This window comes from Grammomys surdaster, unplaced genomic scaffold, assembly GCF_004785775.1.
Source record: "Grammomys surdaster isolate TR1022 unplaced genomic scaffold, NIH_TR_1.0 126187, whole genome shotgun sequence".
Classification (NCBI taxonomy): Eukaryota; Metazoa; Chordata; class Mammalia; order Rodentia; family Muridae; genus Grammomys; species Grammomys surdaster.
Window position 1 is genome coordinate 8,651,687 of NW_021620993.1, and position 22,315 is coordinate 8,674,001.

Consider the following 22,315-nt stretch of genomic DNA (forward strand, 5'->3'; position numbering starts at 1 on the left):
AGTGTAGAGCTTCTTATAAGAATAGCAAAATGCAAAGAGAAAAATTAAACATGTATTTCCTGAACCAGGGATAACCATGGTAAATATTCTATGTCTGTTCTAGTCTCTATATTTGTGTAGTGGAGAGTCTTTTTTTTTTTTAAAGATTTACTTAGTTTTATGTGCATTGGTGTTTTGGCTGCATGTATGTCTGTGTGAGGGTGTCAGATCTCCAGGAACTAGAGTTGTAGACAGTTATGAGCTGCCATGTGGGTGGTAAGAATTGAACCCAGGTCTTCTGGGAGAGCAGCCAGTGCTCTTAACTGCTGAGCCATCTTTTGCCTTGAGAAATGCTATTCTGTTTTGTGTATGGTTGAGTTGATAAACCATTTTCCATTTAACAATTGAGTGAACGTTTGTTCAAGAATTTCCTTGAACTTTATTTGTATTTTTTGAGACCAGGTCTTGTGTGTCCCAGGGTGGCCTTAAATGCCTTAAATGTATTATATACCCAAGGCCAGCTTTGAACTCTGATCCTCTTGTCTCCGCCTACTGTGCTAGCCTTACAGGCATGATTGACCCACTACACCTAGCATTTGCTGTGTTTTTGTGAGGTGGTCTTGCTGTTGCTCAGACTGTCCTTAAACTGCTGGGATCCAGTGATCCTCTTACCTCAGACACTGTCAAGATGTTTAGTGACTGGTACCAACCATTGAAGTGTGCCTCGCACTCTGTTCACAATACTTCCAACAGTCGTCTCTCTATGGATCGTTTGGGGCCCAAAATGATGGTAGACCTATCACATCAGGCTTTGTGAACCGTGCCTTGAGCTCCCACCGCCCCCCTCCATAGAGCTCTGAGCTGCTTGCTTGGCGTGTAGCCAGCAGTGGGTCCCACCAGCTATTCTTGGTGTTGCAGTTAGATTTCAGGATCAGAATCACTTTCATTGCAGTCACAAAATGCTGGAGAAGCCAGTTGTCGCCCACATCTTTATTCCAGCAGACATAAGCAGATCTCTGTCTTCCAAGCCACCCAGGGCTTCATAGTGAGAGCCTGTTTCACAACAAACACATATCCTCCTGTAACCAAAAGTGCTTAAGATTTCAGATTATCAATATGAAAAGATGGGTTCAACTTTCTGAGCGTCCTGTAAGTTTTCGACCTTGAGCATTTTGGGTTTTCAGATTAGGTTGTTCAACCTGGGCCTGATGACTTTGTGGTTTTCTGTGTCTTGGAGGAATTCCCTGTTGGATACAGATGCCCAACTGGATCCTGGGGCGCAGTGCTTGTTACTTTGTACAGTGGCTAATCTGTCAGCCACCCCCAACACATATCCGGTGAGTCCAGGGACTGTGAGAGCAGGGCTTCTGATGATGTAACAAAATGTTTTAAGTCAGGGGTTCTTTGTACCTATGGTTATCACGGATTGTTAAATACATCTTTTGTTTGTTTGGCTTGGTTTTCACTTGTTTGGTTGGTTTTGGTTTTGATTTTTTGAGGCAGGTCTCTTTACAAAGCCCTGGCTGTCCTGGAACTCACTATGAAGTCCACACTAGCCTTGAACTCACTTAGCTCCTCCTGCCTCTGCCTTCCCAGTACTGAGATCAAAGGAATGCACCATAGTACCCAGCTGTTAAATGGTTTTTAAAAGTCATTTACTCCACTGTGTTAGGTATCTTTGCTGCATAATAAAATACCCCATAAAACTTGGTGACTTAAATCAATATTATTTTGAGATAATTTCTTATTCTATCCTAACTGGTTTGGAACTCACTATGCAGACCAGGCTGGTTTCAGACTCCCACAGATCCACCTGCTTTTGCCTCCAGCGTATGCTACCAGGCATAGCTACAACAAATTTTTATTACCTCATGCTGGTTTGAGGGTCGGGAACTTGGGAGTAGCTTAGCTGGATAATTCCAGCTAGACTGTCAGCCAGGGCACAGTCACAGGAGGTCAGCCTGGGCTGGAAGATTGGCGTTAGGCAGCACTTAGGAGTGAGCAGGTGGGGTCTCAACCCCTGACCACATGGGCTTCACTGTCAATGCTGCTCACTGTGTGGTACATAGCTACCCGCAGACCAGGTAACTGATTAGAGAAAGAGCCGAGATAGAGGCAGAGTTATAACTTGTCCTTGGAAGTGACCTATGACTTCCTGGTCACATAGACCAGTCCTGGCATAGCTTGAGAAGGGACTGTACAAGTTGGAAAAGCCAGGAGGAAAACCCTCTGGGGCACAGAGTCTGCTGCTTTTCTACGGGTGGGCACTGGGTACCACTGATGTGCCAGGGTCCCAGCATGTGGCTGGTCTTCATAAGCATCTCAGAAATAGCATCATTGGCCCATTTCCTGGATGAATGCACAGCTCAAGGGTAGCACAGATGAAGTTCAGGCTTCATTGAGAGGTTGCAGGTGCTTCTCAATTGATGTTTCATTTTGATGCCCTACTGTGTGTTCCTAGCTTGGAGCAGGTTAGCATTTGGTATTTTAAGTACAATTTCTATGGAAGGTGTGTTACTTTCTAACCACTGTAAAAATAAGCCACCTTAAGTTAGGAGTTGTCTGTGCTTAGGAAAGGTGAACCTTCACGGTCAGTCAGAGTAGCCTGACTCTGTAGGCCCTTGCTTTCTCTGCTTCACTTTTGTCATCCACCACCCTAGACTACTCCCTGAGGACATTGAGGCAGCACCTGCTTAGATCCTGGCCCTGACCCAGACCACTGAACTGGTAGGCCCCCCACAGCCTTAGCTTGCTGGGAATGAGGTGATACACTTTATCCCAGAGGACAAGCACAGGACTGAGGACTGAGTGAGAGAGTCGTGTGTACAGTAAAGCATTGCAGTACCCAAAAGTGCTCCTATGGACAGGTCCTCCTGACCCCTCGGCACCTCATTTGGAGTAGGGTCCTGAGCATGTAACCTTGGACCATCCCCTCCCACAAACCAGTTCTAATCCCATCAGTTCCTGACAGCAGACGTGGCCCTGGGACACTGCCGTGCTTCTCATGGGCATGTGATAGAGCTGTGCTTTTCTGTGTGCCTGAATTCCAGGGGTGCCATAATGAGAGAATAACAGGTAAGCTCAAGGCAGCATGTGGTGAGCACAAGTCCAGGATAATTACAGTCTCTGTTCCAGCCGCTGGCAAGGCCAAACTGTTAGTTGTTTTAACCCCGTGCCAAAGCCACCTCTACCCTCAAGATGCACACAGTGGGTAGAGGGGACTATACTGATGAAGTGCAAGTGTTTGCCCCACTATAGCCTCAGAGGGGCAGTGGGGGAGGAGGAATGAGCTCTAGAGTCCTGCTCTGTGGAACTTTGCCCTTGAAGCCTTCAGCACAGCATGGAGGGGGCCCCAAGATGAGGCATAAGGCTCTCAGTATTACTAGTTCAGAGCCTTCTGAGACACTAGCAATATCACTAGCAATAATGGTTGCCATTATTGTTGACTGCCAGCTGTGAGCAGGTCAGACGTACGGAGGAGCTGTTCCTCATGAGCAGAACGGACCCTCACTCAGAGGACCTCTGTAAAGGTGAAACAAGCATGGATGCCAGGGATGGGGATACTGAAGAGATGGCTGAGCCATTCAGAGTGCTAACTGCTCTTCCAGAGGACCCAGGTTCAGTTCCTAGCACCCATCTGCTGACTCAAAGCCATCTATAGCTCCAGTTCCAGGGGATCCAACACCTTCTGGCCTCTGTGGGCATTGAATATGTGTGACATAATACATGTGTGCAGACAAAGCACTCAAACACATACAAATAGAGGAAGAAAAAGGGTTTTTTAAAGAATGAAAGTGAGATACCAGCATGCCTGAATCAAATCTCTGTGTGTTTTCCTCCTCTTGTACCAATATGGGTAGAGGTTGGTCATTCCTTGAGCCTGGAGGATCGGAGCCAGATGCAGTGACACAGCCAGGACAGGCTTAGGTGCTATGGGCAGCTGCATAACAGAACAGGTCAGAGCTCTGCAAGAGTCAGGTCTCCTGTGGCAGGGGTTGAGTACAGTGAGAGTCCTATCTGTTTGGCTTTTTCAAAGGGAAGGTAATGTGCATCAAGCAGGGTGGAGGGAGGGCCTGGCTCTGCAAGCCACTCACTGTGCAGGCACTATGTTCTTGGCAGTTGGGAGCAATGGTGGGTTAGACAGAGTTCTTTGCCCTTGAGCCTGTGTTCTATGGGGGGACGGCGGCCTGCAAGAGAATAACCCTGCATGCTAAAAATCCTCTAGGATTGAATTTGACTGCAGGTTTCAAAAAGTAGCCTCGTATGATGGTGCAGGTGCACACCTTTAATCCTGGCACTTAGGAGGCAGAAGCAGGTAGAGTTTGAGGCTAACCTGGTCTACAAAGTGAGTTCCAGGACAACCAGGATTACACAGAGAAATTGTGTCTCAAAACACAAACAAAGTTCTGAATATGTATATTTTTTGACGTTCCCTAAACAATACAGTAAAATAACTGTATTCATAACATTTACATTTCCTGGGTATTATAAATACTCTCAAGATGATTTAAAATATACAAGAGGCTGTATGTGGGTTAGATGCAAATTCTGTGGCATTTTATATAAAGGATGAGCCAAGCAAGGTGATATCCATGAGGGACCTAGAACCCATCGCTTGTGGATGCTGAGGGGCCGTTGTGCTACCTTGTAAGGCCTCAGAAGCTTAGCTGTGGGACCCTGGTTTTATAGCTAAGGGCACACTCAGTACATGGAATAACTTTGCCGAGGTCATTAGCATTAGAATCTGCTGTGTGGTCCCAGAGGGTGTCTCACTATCTTAAGCATTGTTCTTTAGCTATGAATAGCCAGCCCTGGCATCTGGTCAAATTCTGGGGAGCCAGCAGATAGTGTGATAGCCATGGATATGGTCCCCGGGAGTGGGTTGGTGGTACCACCTGTGTTCCTGGTGGGGAAGGGGCTGGATCATTCTGTGTTCTAGACAGGGTCTAGCTGACACTGCTGAAGAGGAAGATGAATCATGGTGGAGAAGTGGAGAGGGCCAGCTTAGTCAGCACCTCATGCTGCTGTCTTCCCCATCAAAGACACTCCAGCTGTCCCCTTTCTGATAGCTCAGGGTCAAGGAGCACCATGGTGCAGGTGTGCTCTGTTCAAGGACACCTGGCTATGGCATGAGTGTTTCTGTTTACAGTGTGGCAAGATGTTGTACCTGGCTAAGAGGTTCTGCAGGCTGCCCAAGCCCTTAGTGGGAGGCAGTTGGATCAGGAGCCTAGAACTTGTCTGGAGAGGTCACCTTGCTAAAGGCCAGCTCCTGCCAACACATGGCTTTGAGCACCTGGTTGTGGGGACAAGCCCGAGACAAAAGTGAAAAGCACTAGTGTCTACTGTTCTCCCTGGGCAGTGAAGGCTGTGGCATGTGTAGTGTGGGAGTCTGGTCTGTCAGGCTGAAGGTCCAGTCCCACTTGTGCCTTCCGTGCTATGGACTTTAGTAGCTCTCTGGTTCTTCCTTAGATTTACTTGCCTTATCTGGAATGTAAACTGGCTAATTCAAGGGGTCACTTGAACACTGATAATCCAGTTTCAGGAGGCCTGTAATAATGATAGTTTTGACAGCCAGGGTTTGTTGTTGTTGTTTTTGTTTTTAGTATAAAATGAAGTTTATTTGTGACATGGGAAGTGGGGGTGTAGGGAAAGGAGTAAAGGCAGAGAGAGAAAGGGGATGGAGAAAGACAGAAAGAGAGAGGAGGAAGAAGGGAACATGTATGGAGAGAGAGTGAGGAGGTGGAAGGGAAAGAGATATCCAGGGTTCTATGAGGGCTTATATGGGTTTGGTGCAAACATGAATGCTCTGATGCTCACAGTTACTCATGGGCCACTCCTAATGTTCCTGCTTGCACAGGAAACAGAGTCAGAAGTCAAATGACTGTTCAGACCAGAGCTAGAAAGCAGTAGCCCTGGATTTAAGTTTAGACTTGAACTCTGGAGCCCAGCTCTTACCCCTTGCCCCATACAGCCTTCCTACAAACTAGGATAACAGGGCCTGGGCTCATAGCTCCCAACAGTGACACGTGAGTAATGGCACTGCTGTGGGTGCCTTCCTATCTCACCAACAAATGCCAGACTACGGAGGTCCTTAGAGATTGCCTGGTTTGACCACCCTCCTGCCACTGTGCAGTGGGGCTCTCGGAGGGCAAGTGACAGCCCCAGCTTCACCTGACACCGCAGTATACTTTTCTAGAGTAGCCGGGGGGAGGAAACAGTTGGCCAGCTCTGGCTCTTAGCTGAGGCTCATGAAGGTTTGCTACCGTATACATGTGTATGGGAGAGCAGTCATATAAATAGAGCCCCGCCCCACTGGGGCTTATTTTGTTTCTAGTGTGGCTGAACAAGCAGACAGAGAGGCATGTGGCCTAGATTTCCTCCTGGGCTAATGTTTGCAATGGTATAAGTAGAGGCTTCCCTACTCTGAAACGTGTTCTGTGACCAGGGCGCTTCATGGCACCTCTTTAATCCTTAGTGTCTCATTCCTCAGTAGGTTTTCATACATATGTTTTGGGTTTCAAAGGGGCCAGCGTGGTGCAGGGTGTGGTGAGTGAACAGTGCAGTGTCAGCATGGTTTGGTGGAGACTTCAGGGGTTAGCAGTGCAGACCCAGCTCGGCTGCCTTCTCGTGGTGTGACCTTGACTAGTCAGTGCCCTTACCCTGAAGTCTCATGACATCTCATGCACCCATGCCAAGAGTGCATGAATGTGGAGGATGCATGTAAAGCTCCTAGCTCAGGACCACAGCTCCAGTAATGCTCCCTGAGCACTTGACGCTAAGCACGAGTGTTGGTTTCAGTTCATAATCCTTTTATTTATGGTGCTGGCGACTGAGCCCATCGCCACATGCGCACTAGGCATGTGCTCCGCCACTGAGCTGCAGCCTAACGTTAACATGCAAACGTGCATTCATATGCTTCTTTACACTGCTCCTGACCCAACAGCTGGTTGTTCTCATCCATTGCCTCATACGCACACGGTAAAACATATAGGTCAAGAAGGGACAGTGACTCGCACAGGATCACACAGCTGGTTTCTCAGTGCCCTGAGGTTGTGTCCAGCTCAGTCTGCTGCAGAGCCACTGCTCCATGTCAGTCTCCCAGAGGGATACCTTCCTCCGCCCCTCCTTTTCCCATTACTCTCCGGAGCCAGCAGCTCCTTGGAGCTTCAGGCTTCGTGAACGGCTTGGTTAAGCACTCGGCCGTTAAGCGTTCATCTCTTACAATTTCAATCCAGTTCCTATAAGTTTATTGGCAAGACGGGGTGCATTAGAGCTGCCAAATTTAATAGATCAAGTCCCCGTGTCTGGGATGCAGTTTCTCGGAAGTAATGGGAGAAGAGAGGTTTTATACATTTTCATTTGGAATGACTAGCTGTTCCTGATCCCATTACAGCCCCTGACTTAATGGCTGCCATCCCTGTCTGCTGCAGGAGCAACTTTCTCCGTCAGCCAGCTTGGCTGCCTGAACCATCCAGGGCAATTGTTTGTCTCTCCTTCTCTCCCCAGTCCCTCCCTCCTGAGGTGTGTTCCCCCATCTGTTTGCTCTGTGGATTGGCTCCCAGAGTCAGCCTTGTCTGCCAGGTACTTGGCAGTCTGGGGCCTTGCCTACTATTCCAGGCAGCTACCTTGTAACCTCGGGGAAGTCATTTCCATCTTTCTGGTGACCTCAGGACCCTGCTCCATCATGTGAGGTTTCTCTAGCCTCAGTCTTTGCGGGTCTCTCTGTGTGGCTCCAAAATGTGCTGCAGGACCCAACGCTTGGCTGTGATAGTAACAGAATCACTACCCACCTTGGGCCCTAGACTCCCGGCATTGGAGTGGTGGCTGAGGGAATGTGGCTGAGGGCCTGAAGACATTTCCATCTGATTCTGGCTAGGAACCTCCTCCCCTGAGATTCAGTAGTCTCCTCAGGAAGCTGTCAGCACCTGCTGTGGAACTCTCTGGCTTCCCTGAGTACTGAGCTAGCTGTAGGAGGGAGGACACTTGATAACAGAATTTTTAGGGGACCTGAATGTGCTTTCTGCTTACCAGCTGTGTGACGTTAGGCAAATCACTTCCTCCCTCTGAATCCCAATCGTCCCAAAGAGAACATGGTAACTCTTTAATTTATACTGCAAAGGCTTGATTGTCTACTCTATTCCAAGTACTATTCAGGTGCTAGGGCACCTCAAAAACAGCAAACTATACGTGCCTTTGTGAATTTATATTCTTGTTGGAGAAGAAAGACAGTAACATAACAAGTGATTCATTGCTCTAAAGGAGATAAGTGCTATGAGGAAAATAAAACGGAGTGTGCAGAACTGGAGAGGAGCCTGCGTGCTCAGACACAGTGGTCGAGTTCAGATACAGTAGCTGTGGTAGATTACTAAGAAGGTAGCAAAGATCGAAGGACCAAGTGTGAGCCTGCGACAGTATCTGAGGGACAGCATCCAGGCCCAAGGGCAGCAAGTACAAACACAAGAAGGCAGACAAATGTCTGGCATGTGAGAGGAACAGAGAGAAGGCCTAAACAGGAGAGAACACAGGAGATCCCAGATGTGACAGGGACACAGGAGGCTAGCCAGAGGGCTTATGGTGATGGTCCTCCAGCCTGTCCACTATTAGAATTACCTAGAAACTTAGAGAAATAAATCTCCAAACTTGGGCCTCATACTCTGAAGTTTTAGCTGGGCTGGTCAGTGTTGGGAACAGCAGAGCTGTAAGGCCTCTATACAATGAGGCCTCTAACTACTAATTGTCAGCTCTATAGACTCCACAGACCAGGCCTGGCTTGCAGTGCTCAGTTGAGGGCCTTGTGCCCAGAGCTTTGGTGCATGAAGTTTTCTTTAATGGTCTGATCAAGTGTTTTGTGACTTTGCAGGGGCCCCAGCATATGGTAGAGGTGCCATGGGGAAGCGGTACTTCTGTGATTACTGTGACCGCTCCTTCCAGGATAACCTCCACAACCGAAAGAAGCACCTAAATGGGCTGCAGCACCTCAAGGCCAAGAAGGTGTGGTATGACATGTTCCGAGGTGAGTGCTCACAGGCTTGGAGGCGGGCTCCTGAGGCCTGCACCCCGACCTTCCCTTCTGTCAGATGAGGACCACTTCAGGGACAGTCTTGGATGGACTGTTTTTCTTATGTTTATTTTTATTTTATGTATATAAGTGTTTGCTTGCATGTGTGTAAGTACACCACATGTGTGCTTGGTGCCAAGTCAGAAGAAGGTGTCAAATGCTCTGTAGCTGGAGTTAGGGATGGTTGGGAACCATGATATGGGTGCTGCAAACTAAACCCAGGTCCTCTCCAAGAGCAACAAATGCGCTTAACCACCAAATCTTCTCTTCAGCTCTATCTTCTTGTAATTGTCTGTGGGCTGTGTGTGCGTACATCTGTGCTTGTGCACACCTTTTGTTTCAAGCATTCAGGAGGTAGAGGAGTTTGAGGTGAGGCTAGCCTGATCTTCATAGTGCACTCCAAGCTAGCCCAGGGCTACCTAATGAGACCCTGTGTTTAAAAACACAACAGCAAAGCCAAAGGCTGAGGTATAACTCAGGGATGGATTGTCTGCCTAGCATGCAGAAGACCTTGTATTTGATTTCCAGCACTGCAAGCCAGCAAGTCAAACAAAGAATAGAGAGAGAAGTTGACCAGGGTGGTGATTCCTTTCCTAGCCACGTGACCAAGGATTCTAGGTTCTACCTACCATGGACTACCTAAGAGATACTGTGAGTCAGAAGAGCCCTCTTTGAGGAGTTAGTCTTTGAGCCACTGGCTGAAATACAGGGAGACTTCTGACATCTTCTGGGAGCAGGGGGGTAGGGTGCAGCCTTTAAGAGAAGCATGGGGGAGCTGAAGCTGACTGTGGGCAGTGGCCGGATCTCCAGGGCGACCTTATGGAGAATGCTACTGGCTATAGTCAGATGTGGGAAGTGGGTATTCAGTGATGAGCACAGAGGTGCCAAACAGTTCTGCCAGAAGGAAGGCTGGGCCCTTGAGGAAAGGCTTCTCCACCCTGAAATGGCTTGATGATGAGCTGAGGTGGAAGGCTTCCACACAGGGCCTGTTTCAATAGGCAGCCGTAGGTGGGAGCTGTCCTGAGCCAGTTGAAAGGTATAGGAGATTGGCATCGTGGCTGCCATGGACCAGGAGTTCCCGGCATAAGGTGGGTAGTGTCTGTACACTCCAGGTTCAGAGCTGGAATAGGGCAGGACTCAGAGCTGGCAAGTTGTAAACTGAGTCTTAGCAGCCAAGAAGGCAGGAAAGGGGAAGCCATTCGTGTCTCTCAACCCTGACTGTGCCTTTAGATTATCTAGGAACCTTTAAAGAAAAATGCTAATGAGGCTTAGTAGCTTGGAGATGCTACTTAGGAAACTAAGACAAGATCACTTGAGGCCAGCAGGGTTTTGTTTTGTCTTTTTAAATAGGATCTTACTCCAGCATAAGGTGACCTGGAACCTGGAACTCACTATGTAGCCCAGGCTGGCCTTGACCTGCAGGAATTCTCCTGCTTCAGTCTCTTAAGTATAGTATCGTATCATGAGTCACTAAACCTGACACATCTAGGAGTTTGAAGCCAGCCTGGAATACTGCAAGACCTCATCTCAATTGGAACAACACTGGTCCTCTGTCAGCATCTCCACATGCAGCTTTCAGGGTTGGGGGTTGGGTCCGGCCATGGTTGTTTTTTTTGTTGTTGTTGTTTGGGGTTTTTTTGTTTTTGTTTTTGTTTTTGTTTGTTTTTTTGAGACAGGGTTTCTCTGTGTAGCCCTGGCTGTCCTGGAACTCACTCTGTAGACCAGGCTAGCCTCGAACTCTCAAACTCAGAAATCCGCCTGCCTCTGCCTCCCAAGTGCTGGGGTTAAAGGTGTGCGCCACCTCCGCCCGGTGTTTGTTTGTTTTAAAGACAGAGTTTCACTTCGTAGCCTGGCTATCCTGGAACTCACTATGGCATATTTAAATCTCTCAGATGCTGCCCTATTTCAGGTGAGGAAAACAAGGCTCAGAGACTTGACAGAGGGAGAGTGGTCCACCAGCATAGTTGTGGCGTCAGAGACTGAGAGTGGAGGTAGGGTGGGAATTCTGGAACAATTGGGCTTCTAAGAAACCTGGCATCAGGCAAGTCCCCTGTCTCCTAGATCCGGTGAAAACTGATCTGGTATCACCTGGGCCAAGATCATCTTGGCATTGACTCCTACTCCCATGTCCTGGGTTCAGGGCTGAGCAGTAGAGGTCTTCATATTCCTTACAGAAAGGTGAAAGGGCAGATGCCATGAGTCCCCTCGTCAGGACTACACACTGTCCTTTGAGCAGCTCTGTGTGGCTAGGAGCCCCCACTTACAGATGATGACCTTAAATATAGAGCAGCCAGGGTCTCTGGCTGTTGGTGGCTAAGCTGGCACATGAGCTCTTTCTGCTTCCTCAGGAGTCTCCCTTGAGGAGCGTCCCCTTACCTAATCCCAGCAGCTCTGCAGACCCCAAGAGGCACTGTGCATGTCACCTAGAGCTGAGGCTTCACTCAGCACTATTCTGTCCCTTCAGACAAATCCACCAGCCCTCCAGCATGGTGTGCCATGGGCCATGGTTAGGACACGCCCAGGCCCTGACGACCAGTTGCCTGTCAGTCACTGAGCACGTGAGCCTAACTTCATTGTATGTAAGAGACATAACAACAGTGGAAGGAGCGCAGTAGTCCCATGGTGACTAGCATAGAAGGGTATATGAAGTAGGAACGATGTCTGTATGTCTCCAAAAACATGGATCTCAAGCCCTTTGTCTCATGAGCTTAGCTACTCAGCCATTGCTCAGTGAGTACCTGGTAGTACTGAGCTCACAGCCAGCCTTCGAAGGTTCATAGGTAGATAAAGCAGGGAGGGCTCTCTTTTCACACAGTGTTGTATGAGTTACTTATTACATGTATTTGTGTGTGCATGAGTGAGTGTGTACGTGTGTGTACATGCAGACAACTTGTGGGAATCATTCAACCATGTGGGTTCTAGGTATGGAACTCAAGTCTTTAGACTGGACAGCAGGCACCTTTATCTGCTGAGCCATCTTGGGCAAAGTCCTTGGCTCGCTCTGGCTTCTGGGTTCTGCTGACATTTCCTTCCTGCCCTGCATCTCCTCTCTGTGGAATGCTTATCCCACTGTCCTTCCACATCAGGACAGTCCCTGCATCTCAGAACTCAAGTCAGGAAGCCTTCTCATCCCCAGGGCTGAGCCAGGTGACAGGTTCAACACTTACTGCTATGACATCTATGGACAGTAGTGCAGCTGTGGACTGGAAGGAAGGACAAGGTCTCTCTTGATCTGCACTTGATCCTGCCTGGTACACAGGAAGGATGTGCTGAGTGAACGCTTCAGAGACAAAGAGCTAACAAGCATGGGACATCCACTGGGTATTCGGGAAGGTGAAGCCCGAAGGACTGATCTTCAGGTCACAAAGAACATTCCGTGTCAAGTCGAGGAGCAAGGCTTCTCTGAGTAGGCCTGGGCTGCTACAGGGTCTGTTTGGAGTCCTTCAGAGGCACGGAGGAACTTTTAGCAATTATAATCCCTCTTGGGGGAATTAAAACAGAACTGGAAAATGTGCACGTGTTGTGTAATCCTAGCACCTGGGAAGCTGAGGCAGGAGAATCAAGAGTTTGAGGTAGCCAGAGCAACACAGTGAGTCCAAAGCCAGCCAGCCAGGGCTTCATAGTGAGATCCTGTCCACAGAGGGAGCGACACACAGGCGAGCCTGAGACTCCAGCTGGCGAGCCAGGCCTGTGCTCCTGGCCCCACAGGAGGCTGACTCGGAAGGATCGTAAGTTCAAGCCCATCTGGACTACAGAGAGCCTGAGAGGAATAGATTGATTGCCCATGCGTTGTCACAGCTGCCTCGTGCCGGGAAGTCAGTTGGATGGAGATACGCCAGCCAGAGGCTAGGTAGCATGAGATTCTCCCACACTCAGCCATCCACTCAGGGACCCTGGGTTGGGATCCAGGCTCAGCCCTCCAACCAGCCTCAGTGGTACTAGGCCCAGGAGAAGGTAGGCCATTAGTGTCTGTAGTCCCAGTGATAGCTAGCTAGTTCTCCAGCCTAGTGCCCTCACACTGTATGAATTCTCTGATACCATCTCCCATCCCAGAAGACTTCTGCCCTGATATCTACTTGCTGTTCTGCAGGGAAGTGTTCCCATAGCACTGTTACTTACCCGGCCACCTGAGAACAGTCACTGAAAGAACAGGGCTCTAGACTCACACCACAGTGCAGGCTGAGGGCTGCGGCTCCCTGACCACTGCTCCCTGACCGCTTGTCCTTGTACAGCTCATTCCCTGCCTCGGGCTCAGCCCCTACCTCTGCAGGATGGTGCTGGTAGCACCGTACAGCAGTCTTGTCAGGATGGGCAACCATCTCTACTTGGGAGTGCTGGGAAGGAAGGTACCAAGGTTGCCCAAGCCCTCTGATTCTAAGGTACCAGCAGTTACCGCTGGCCTCTCAGGGCTCCCCATCCGTTGGCCTAGTGAGCTTCCATGGCGGCCCAGCCAGCTGGGAGCTTCCCTCCCTTTACATGGGAAAAACAGAGCTGGAAAGACAGCAACTTCCTGTGGCCATGTGCACTCTGAAGAGCCCGTGGCCTTCAGGAAGGTATAGTCAATTGTTCAGCCTACCTTTCTTCTTGTCCGGGGAAGATAGAAGGGCCTCTGAGGTCAGGCCTACCAACTTTATTCAGAGTTTTTTTTGTTCGTTTCGAAACAGGATCTTGCTGGGTGAACATCTTTAATTCCAGCACTCAGGAGACAGAGAGAGGGGAATCTCTGAGTTTGAGGCCAGCCAGGGCTATACAGAGAAACCCTGTCTTAAAAAAAAGGGAAGGGAAGGAAAGGGAAGGGAGGGGAGGGGGAGGGAGGGGAAGAAGGGAAGAAGAAGGGAAGGGAAGGACTATCTGTCCTAGGCTGACCTTGTCCTCTTATTCTCAGATGGTCCTGTGTCACCCTTCTGAGTGTCAAGGACTGTAGGTGTGCACCGCCATGCCTGGCCTACTCATAGAGTTTTGACTGATTGGTACCTTTCCTGCTGAGAAGCACACAAATTTAAAACCATAACTGTATGATGAGAATAAAGAGAGACAAAATTAGAAGCCAGAGTTAATGGAACATCCAGAATAACGTCTGGGAAGTCCTGTGCAGGGCGTGGCTGGTACGGCTTCGAGTCTCCACCACTAATGCCAAGAGAAATGAAGAGTGGGGGTCACAGCCTCCCTCTGTGAGCCATCCCTAGTCCCCAGCAGGGAGAGGAAGGAAGGAAGCACCATCCTGTGTATCAGGACTTTGAGAAAAGTTTTTCATGTTGAAATACTATGAGCTACTTAATAACAGACACATTGTTGTGTGTCTGTCACCAACTAGAACAGTCATGACGTTACTAGGTGATAGGTCACCATTGTACATGTGGCCTGCTGTAGAGTAGGACATGTGTGTGCTCTGTGACTGTGCTCACAGGCTTGTAGGAAGTATGCAGAGGTCCTGTGGTGCTAGATTTTTCAAATAAACCTCCCCACCCAAATGCATTGTGCAGACAACCTGCAACCCAGAGCCTCTAGCCTCAAGCTGCCTTGTGATCTTAGCTGGTCCTGAGGGGGGTGTAAGGAGTGGAGATCACCTCAGTTTGAACCCCTCTGTCTACTATCTCCACCTACTGTGGCCAACCCCAGCTTACACTCCCCCACTCTCTTCTTAGGACTGTGTACCACTCATGTCACACCCATGAGGCTCTGCCTCCTGGGTGGAATCATCTGAACCCAGCCTTCTCTTCCAGATGCAGCTGCCATCCTGCTGGATGAACAGAACAAGCGGCCTTGCAGGAAGTTCCTGCTGACAGGTAAGTGCTCAGCCCTGGTCCTGACAGAAAAGCATCATCTTGTCTGGCCTGCATGGCACCCTGTAGTGTCTCCTCCAGTCCCTGCCACCATCCTGAACCACTTGTAGTCTTGGCTTTAGCTAACTGGTCAATTGAACCATCTCTAGGAATGTCTTCTCAGCTAGGGAGACCCTCAGATGTAGAATATGATTTTATTGGCTCAGCTAGAATAAGAAGCCCTTTATGAACATAAGCCAGGGAACACTAATGAGGTCATAGACCAGCTGGTTAAGTTAGCCAGGGAATCTGACCTCCTGTGTCTTCCTTCCCAGCAGGCAGAGATAGGAAGAGGTCTAGAATCACAAGTTCAGAGTCAGAAGCACATATACTAAGTGTTCCTTTAAGGGCTTAGTACTCAGCTCATAAGAAAATGAGTATAGGACGGATGTAGCAGTGCTTGCCTATCTTTACTTGGGAGGCGAAGGCACAAGCGTTAAGAATTCAAGCTCATTCTGGCCCTGTGCTTCTGGGGCAGTGGTGGTGCATGCCTTTAATCCCGGCACTCCAGCACTCAGGAGGCAGAGGCAGGTTGATCTCTGTGAGTTCGAGGCCAGCCTGGTTTACAGAGTGAGTTCCAGGAAAGCCAGGGCTACACAGAGAAATCCTGTCTCAAAAAAACAAACACACAAAAAAAGAATGAAATCCCAGTCAAGGTTATATAGCAAGCCGTATGTTTAGAAAAAAGAATATATATTTCTTTTTTGAGATTTATTTATTTATTTATTTATTTATTTATTTATTTATTTATTTATTTTATATATGTGATGAGTATACTGTAGCTGTCTTCAGACACATCAGAAGAGGGCATTGGATCCCATTACAAATGGTTGTGAGCCACCATGTGGTTGCTGGGAATTGAACTCAGGACCTAGGGAAGAGCAGTCAGGGCTCTTAACTGCTGACCAATCTCTCCAGCCCAAGAATATATATTTCAAAAAAGAAATAAAGGTATCAGTCAGTAAGGGAAGCAAAGACACAGTTAAGGATGGAAGGTCAGATGACTGTGGAATAATTAGTCTCTGTGCTATTCTGGAGGGCCTGTGTGCTCCTAAGGCATTGGTCCTGAGCTTCCTGGCAACCAAAAATGGAAACCACAAGGACTCACGTCGTGCATGCAGAAGCTTGCCGTGGGGCAGGCACCTGTTGGACTAGGGAAGCTGGGCCTCAGGAGACACCTGCCTGACCAGTGGCCACCAGGCCTGCAGGTCAGACCCCCTCTTTCTTCTACAGGCTTGGCCTTGGTATGTGTGTGCTGCTAGTAGTTATCTCAGCTGAGGACACCACTGGTCTGTAATTTCCAAAGACATACTTCAGAATCCTTGATTGATAATGGGAAAGTCATCCAAACTGACTTCTCCTTGGCAAAGATGCCCCCAAGGTCTCTGAGGAGCAGTCCAGCTGCTTGTCCAAGCCAAGTGAGCTGGCAGAGTACCAGGTAGGGGCACAGGGTGTATAGTGGCCTAGCCTAGAGAGAAAGCATGAGCCTCTCAGGAATCCACATGTAGCTCACTGAGCCCCACGGATACTAGCCCCATAGCATGGACTGGTGATACGGATGGCCTGCTCATGCCTGTGTGGCCCAGCACTGACAAGCTGTAGCTGGACCCTCAAGGAGTCCTGATGCTCGATGGGCCAGCCTGCCACATCAGGCTGCTGAGTGTGAGTTGGGCCAGAGAGAGTCTGATTTTTTTGTTCCAGATTGGAGCTGCTACTCTAGATCCTAAAATCCTGCCCTACAACTCTGAGAGCTGTCTGTTCAGCGTGCCCTCCGCTGCAGTAGAACTTCCCTGACAGAGACTGAATGTCTTCCCATTGCAGGCCAGTGCTCTGAGAGCTGTCTGTCAGCGTGCCCTCAGCCGCAGTAGAACTTCCCTGACAGAGACTGTCTTCCCATTGCAGGCCAGTGCGACTTCGGCTCCAACTGCAGGTTTTCCCACATGTCAGAACAGGATCTGCAGGAGCTGAGCATCCAGGCGGAGGGTATGCAGAGGTGAAGCAGGAGTGGCGGGTGGGGATGGGAGAGACTCTACTACCAGGAAGCTGCTCTGTGCCACCCCACATTCTCCCTTACTGTCATGTACTATGTGAGTAACCAAGACTGCCCAGGCTGATGGGGAATCCCCGAATCTTCCAGTTGGGTGGGCATCAGGAACAGGGCTCTGTCCCTTGGAAATGAAACACATGCGACTTCTTCCCAGGACCCTGAAGGTATGCCTTCGGCTCACTTCTGCCCCCTCACTAGTCTCTGTTGTTCCTGGATGCTTACTTCCCTCCCCTCCCCTCCCCCCTCCCTTCCCCTTCTCCTGCAGTCAGGCAGCACAAGAATCCTTATTCAGCACCAGGCAAGTACCCTACACCCTATGAGGACAAAGACTGCAAACAATACTTCCCTACTGGGCTGGACACACACAAGTCATCTTAGACTTGAAAAGTGGAGGCAGGAGGATCTGGAGTTTAAGGTTGTCCTCCTGAACTTGAACTACATAGCTAGTTCAAGCCTGAATACCTGAGACCTGGGGGGGGCCCCCCCCCCCCCCCAAAAAAAAAAAAAGCAAGCACTGCCTGTGCTGAGTTCAGCCTGTTTATTGTGACTTCCGGGAAAGCTGACACGGCTGCCTTGGAACTCACTGCTTGTTCCCAATTACAGACCAGAAGGTTCCCCTTGGATGCTCCTCACTGTCACCTGTAGCACCTTATTGAACAGGTAGAGAAAATGAGCCAGCTCTCAGGCAGAAGGACCTGCAGGCTGCCACCACATAGGGTTTCCAGGAGCTTTCCCGGGGCAGACGTGAGATCTCATGGGGCCAGCCAGAGTTCTGGCAGTTGCAGCCTCCAGCTTCCAGCTCTTGGCTACACATACTGTCAGGAAATGAATGGCTGGCTCACACTGAGGGAACACAGGCCCTGGGCCTTGAGCAGGAGGCAGGGTTCAGTGGAATCAAAGCTAAGAAGAGGCCTGGGGCAGCTGACAAGTTTAAGTGCTTCTGGTTCCGTCAGCTCCCTGTAACCTTGGCATCTGAGTGACTGTGAAGATGGGTGAGAGGATGCCTATATAGTGTCGGTGCAGAGCCTGGTCCTGAGTCAATATGGATCCAGGTCATTTTCCCCTGGTTCAAGACCCCATCCCCCATCCCACAGGGCTGGAGAGATGGCTTAGTGGTTAAGAGCCCTGACTGCTCTTCCAGAGGTCCTGAGTTCAATTCTCAGCAACAACATGGTGGTCTCAACCATCTGTAATGGGATCTGATGCCCTCTTCTGGTGTGTCTGAAGACAGACAGTGTACTCACATACATGAAATAAGAAGACCCCATCCCACATTGCTCAGAGCCTGGCTCCCTAGCTCTCTCTCACCCAGCATGTATGAGTTCTTTCCATTCTTGCTTGTTTTTTAGTACAGTGAGGAGAAAAACCAGGAAACTGAGACTTATTATTACCTTACCTAGGGTCAGAGACCTGTACGTGCAACCCCATCCTACAGTCCACATTGCCTCCTGCATCCCCAGTTTAATTTGGGAGCTGCCTGTCCCCTCTAGAGAGTGAAGCTATGTGTTCATTGTCCTGCTTCTAGTTCCTCAAGGCTTGGAGATAGCCAGAGTGTCTCTGTTTGACATGGAGCAGAACAAGGCTTAGAGCACTAGGTCACTGTGCACAGAGGATCTGGGGAGCTAGTGAGTGGAACGGAGGGGTCAAACCTGTGGCTCTGATCCTGACCTACTGGCCCACTTCCTCCTGACAGAGCATACATCATCCCAGGGCTTTCCCAGCACCTGCTGCTCTGCAGAAGAGTGAGATTCAGGCCAGGAGGGTTGACCCTCACCCTTCCTTGTCACTTTGTCCTCCGCAGAGGAGAGGCGGGCCAGAGAATGGCCACTGGAGACTGCTGAGCTTCCTGAGGGCCACCTGGAAGACTGGCTGGAGAAGAGAGCTAAGAGGCTAAGCTCTGCCCCAAGTAGCAGGTACGGGCTCCAGGATTATCCCTCCTCTCCCTCTGGGAGCTGCCTGTCCTTTGGGGGAAGCAGAGACGTCTATATGAACTGCCGGGGCCCAGGGACCAACCATGAACCCCCATACGGAGTTTCCTGGAAACAGATGTGGCTCCCTACTTACATTTGTGACTAAAGGTCAGGGCCCCACCTTATGGCAGTGAAGCTCCCTGTGTACCTGGCTCACTGTCCCCTGTAGGGCTCTGTAAAAGCAGAAACTCAAGAGACAACAAGGTCATTATCCCACTGAGTCCCTGGGACTCGGGATGCTCTGAAATAGGCATCCTCTCTTCCTATACCAGGAACGTGCTGAGCCAGGATCTCCTAACGCATGGATGGTCATGTGCTCTCCTCTCTTTGGAGAGTCAGGACGCAGCCCACACTTCACGTCATCAGACAGATGCACAGGGCTGGGGTAGGAGCTTCTGTAGCCACATGCTATCAGCTGAAAACAAGGCCAGGGTAGAGGAGGTAGAAGGGCTAAGGCTGAGTGTGAAAGCAGTGTGTGGCTTTGTACATATCTCTCCTGATTTTCAGACTCCGTGTATCTCTCTGGCCCCGAGGGACAGTGGCTTAGCTCTGGTAAGGGTGTCAGTCAGACATTCTGTGGAATAAAAACCTTCCTCTGGGCTCTGCCACAGGGTAAATGGTGAGCTTCTTGTCCCCGAGGAAAGGGATTAGTGTTGTTATTTAATATTTTTAAATGTATTTGGGAGGAGGTTTAGACACACACGCACGAACGCGCGCGCACACACACACACACACACACACATGCACGCACTCCACGGCTTGCAGGTGAGTCAGAGGACAGCTTTCTGGAGTCAGTTTTCCCTTTCCACCATATGGGTCTTGAGTCTTGGCTGCAGTGCCCTCACCTGCAGAGCTGTGTCTCCAGCCTCTGCTATGGCATTGACCTGCTCTGAATTTTACCTTTTCAAAACAAACAAACAAACAAGCCCAGTGGCTTCATTGTTATGTGCATGGGTGCTTTGCCTGCATATTTGTCTGTGCACCATGTGCATGCAGTGTCTGTGGAAGCCAGAAGAGGGCATGAGATCCCCTGGAACTGGAATTACAGATAGTTGTGAGCTGCCATGTTGGGGCTGGAAATCAAATCCAAATCATCTGTACGAGTACCCAGTGCTCTCACCTTAACCTGTGCCCTGTATCTGTATCCCCACCTTAAAAATATAGAGTACAGGGCTGGAGAGATGTCTCAGCAGTTAAGAGCTCTGTCTGCTCTTCCAGAGGTTCTAAGTTCAATTCCCAGCACCCACATACATATAAAGTACAGCCAGATGGTGGTGGGACCTTTAATCCCAGCACTCAGGAGGCAGAGGCAGGCCTGGTCTACAAAGTGAGTTCTAAGACAGTAAGGCTACATGGAGAAACCCATCTTAAATAGCACACAAACAAAAAACAAATTATACACAGACACACACACTACAGATAGAACTTAAACAGAATATAAGGAAAATAACTCCTCTTTCTTCTGGACTCATTTAAAGGGATGTAGTTTTGAACATTGACTAGGAATGTAGGCTCCTTCTGCTATGTAAGAGGGTTCATGCTAGTCAGAGAGCCATGGGGTATTCATTCTGAGCCCACCAAAAGGGTCTATTTGAGCTTCCCGCTTGCTAACTGTGATGTATCACCTGACTACTCCGCTGTTCTGCCTCAGTAGTCTCCCTGGGAGGGAGTGACAGCCTAGGCACCCAGGGGCAGTGAGAAGGCTTAGGAAGATCATATCTCAGGCCTTGAGTGAGAGACAGATAAGTAGACAGCACCCAGTGCCTGCCTGGGCGCAGACAGGCATTCTCAATGTGGGTGTGGGCACTAGGGGAAGGAAAGGGAAACTGAGGAGGATTGACCAGACCAAGTCACTACTTTAGGTGGTGGCCACACGATGGCACGGTTTGGTGGTCATGGTGTATCTTGTACATGGTCCTGGGCAGCTAGGGAGCCCGGCACACTGCTATGCAATTCTGCAGTGTGCTCTTTTTGCTCAGGTACCTGGGTCCTTGGTCAGACAAGGAGGCCCTGCTGCTTGGGCCCCCAGCTCCTCTGCTACCATGATCAGGGCTGCCAAGGGCCCAGCAGCCCCAGGTCTCAGCTGACAGTGGCAGTAACTAAATGTGGGAAGATATATCTGTGCCATCCTAGGTTCTTAGAACTCTGAATCCTGGTTCCAGGGCCACCTTCCTTCTGGCCACTCTCAGGGAATTGCTTTTCTCTGTAGCTGCCTGGTGTCTGTGTGCCTAGCACCCACTTCCTGAGGCTCCAGGCAAGATGACTTCCTCACAGGGCAGAGCAAGCTTGTCTAGCCTCCCCACCCCCCATTAACAGGGGGTCAGGGGAGAGAAGGGTTACTCAGATGTGTCCCCATTCTGTTCCACAAACCTCTCCAGCTTTGTGTTCAGCCTCTGCATCTCTGGGCCCTGTTCTGTCCCCCATCCTGGAGAGGCACCCTATGGGAGCAGGGTTCCCTTTGCCACTGGGCTGTTCTCTGCAGCCTTTTCAGCTCCTCCCCACACCATAACCCCACTAATTTTGGAAGGTGCCTTGGCCCCAGGACACCACTCCTGAGGCCTCCCGATGCCCGTTGCAGTGTCCTCTTAGGAAGACCCCAGACTCAAGGCTTAGTGTGCAAGGACAGGGCCTGAGATGCAGCCTGCTATCTACCTCTTAACCTTACTTGGGTCACACTGGACACTGGCCTCTCCTCTCCTGGCAGAACCCTACTCAGCCTTCACGAAGAAAATTGTTCTGCCTTGGGACATGGTGATTATGAAGATACATTTAGGGCAACACAGACCCTAGCCTGGCTGACAGCACCAAGAGCCCTTTTGGGGACTCCTCCTTTCAGGATGTCTGCTTTTCCCTCCAGGGATGCTACCTGGATCACCTAGCACCACTCAGACCTGTGGGCTCCAGCACCCACAGGCAGAAAACCTCTACAAAGCCAGGCTGACTCTTAATGGGGGGTGGGAGGCTTAGCTTGTTGATGTCTGCTCCTTTCCTCAGCCTTGACCCTGAAGAACCAGCCAAGAGCAGACAGCTGCAGAAGGGGAGCCACTGGCCTCAGCCGGACAGGACGCACAGACTAATCCCCGGCTGGCCAGGCGCTGCTGTCCACGCTTCCTATTGTTGGCTCTTCTGATTGTGCGTTTATCCTTCTTAATCTCCCGCAGGCACCCTTCTCTGGGCCAGTGCTCTGCCCTGCACATTCACCTCTGTAAGACTTTCCTTTTGATAAGGACCAGGGCTGGGAACATGGCAGGCTGCTGCTGCTGCCCTTGTGCACAGAGCAAGCAGGCCATGAAGAGTATTGTACACCTGTGACCCCATGAGGCAGGGTCCTGGCAAGGTCTCGTGAAGGCTGCCCTTTTCCTGTCAGGAGCCTCAGCAGGCATACACTGTCTGAACCACTCCTTAGAGAATGGCTCTGAGGCTTAGGGGCAGGAACTCC

At 50.0% G+C, this 22,315-nt stretch overlaps 1 protein-coding gene across 1 annotated transcript in view; it reads left to right on the forward strand.

Moving 5' to 3' along the window:
• The window catches only part of Zmat5 (zinc finger matrin-type 5), a 32,215-nt gene that overhangs the window by 7,997 nt on the left and 1,903 nt on the right, over positions 1-22,315 (forward strand). Inside the window, exons 2-5 of the mRNA XM_028758185.1 lie at positions 8,840-8,992; positions 14,761-14,823; positions 16,762-16,842; positions 18,708-18,819. Of these exons, the coding sequence (XP_028614018.1) occupies positions 8,866-8,992; positions 14,761-14,823; positions 16,762-16,842; positions 18,708-18,819 (383 nt within the window). The 5' untranslated portion in view covers positions 8,840-8,865. The remainder of the gene's footprint in view (positions 1-8,839; positions 8,993-14,760; positions 14,824-16,761; positions 16,843-18,707; positions 18,820-22,315) is intronic.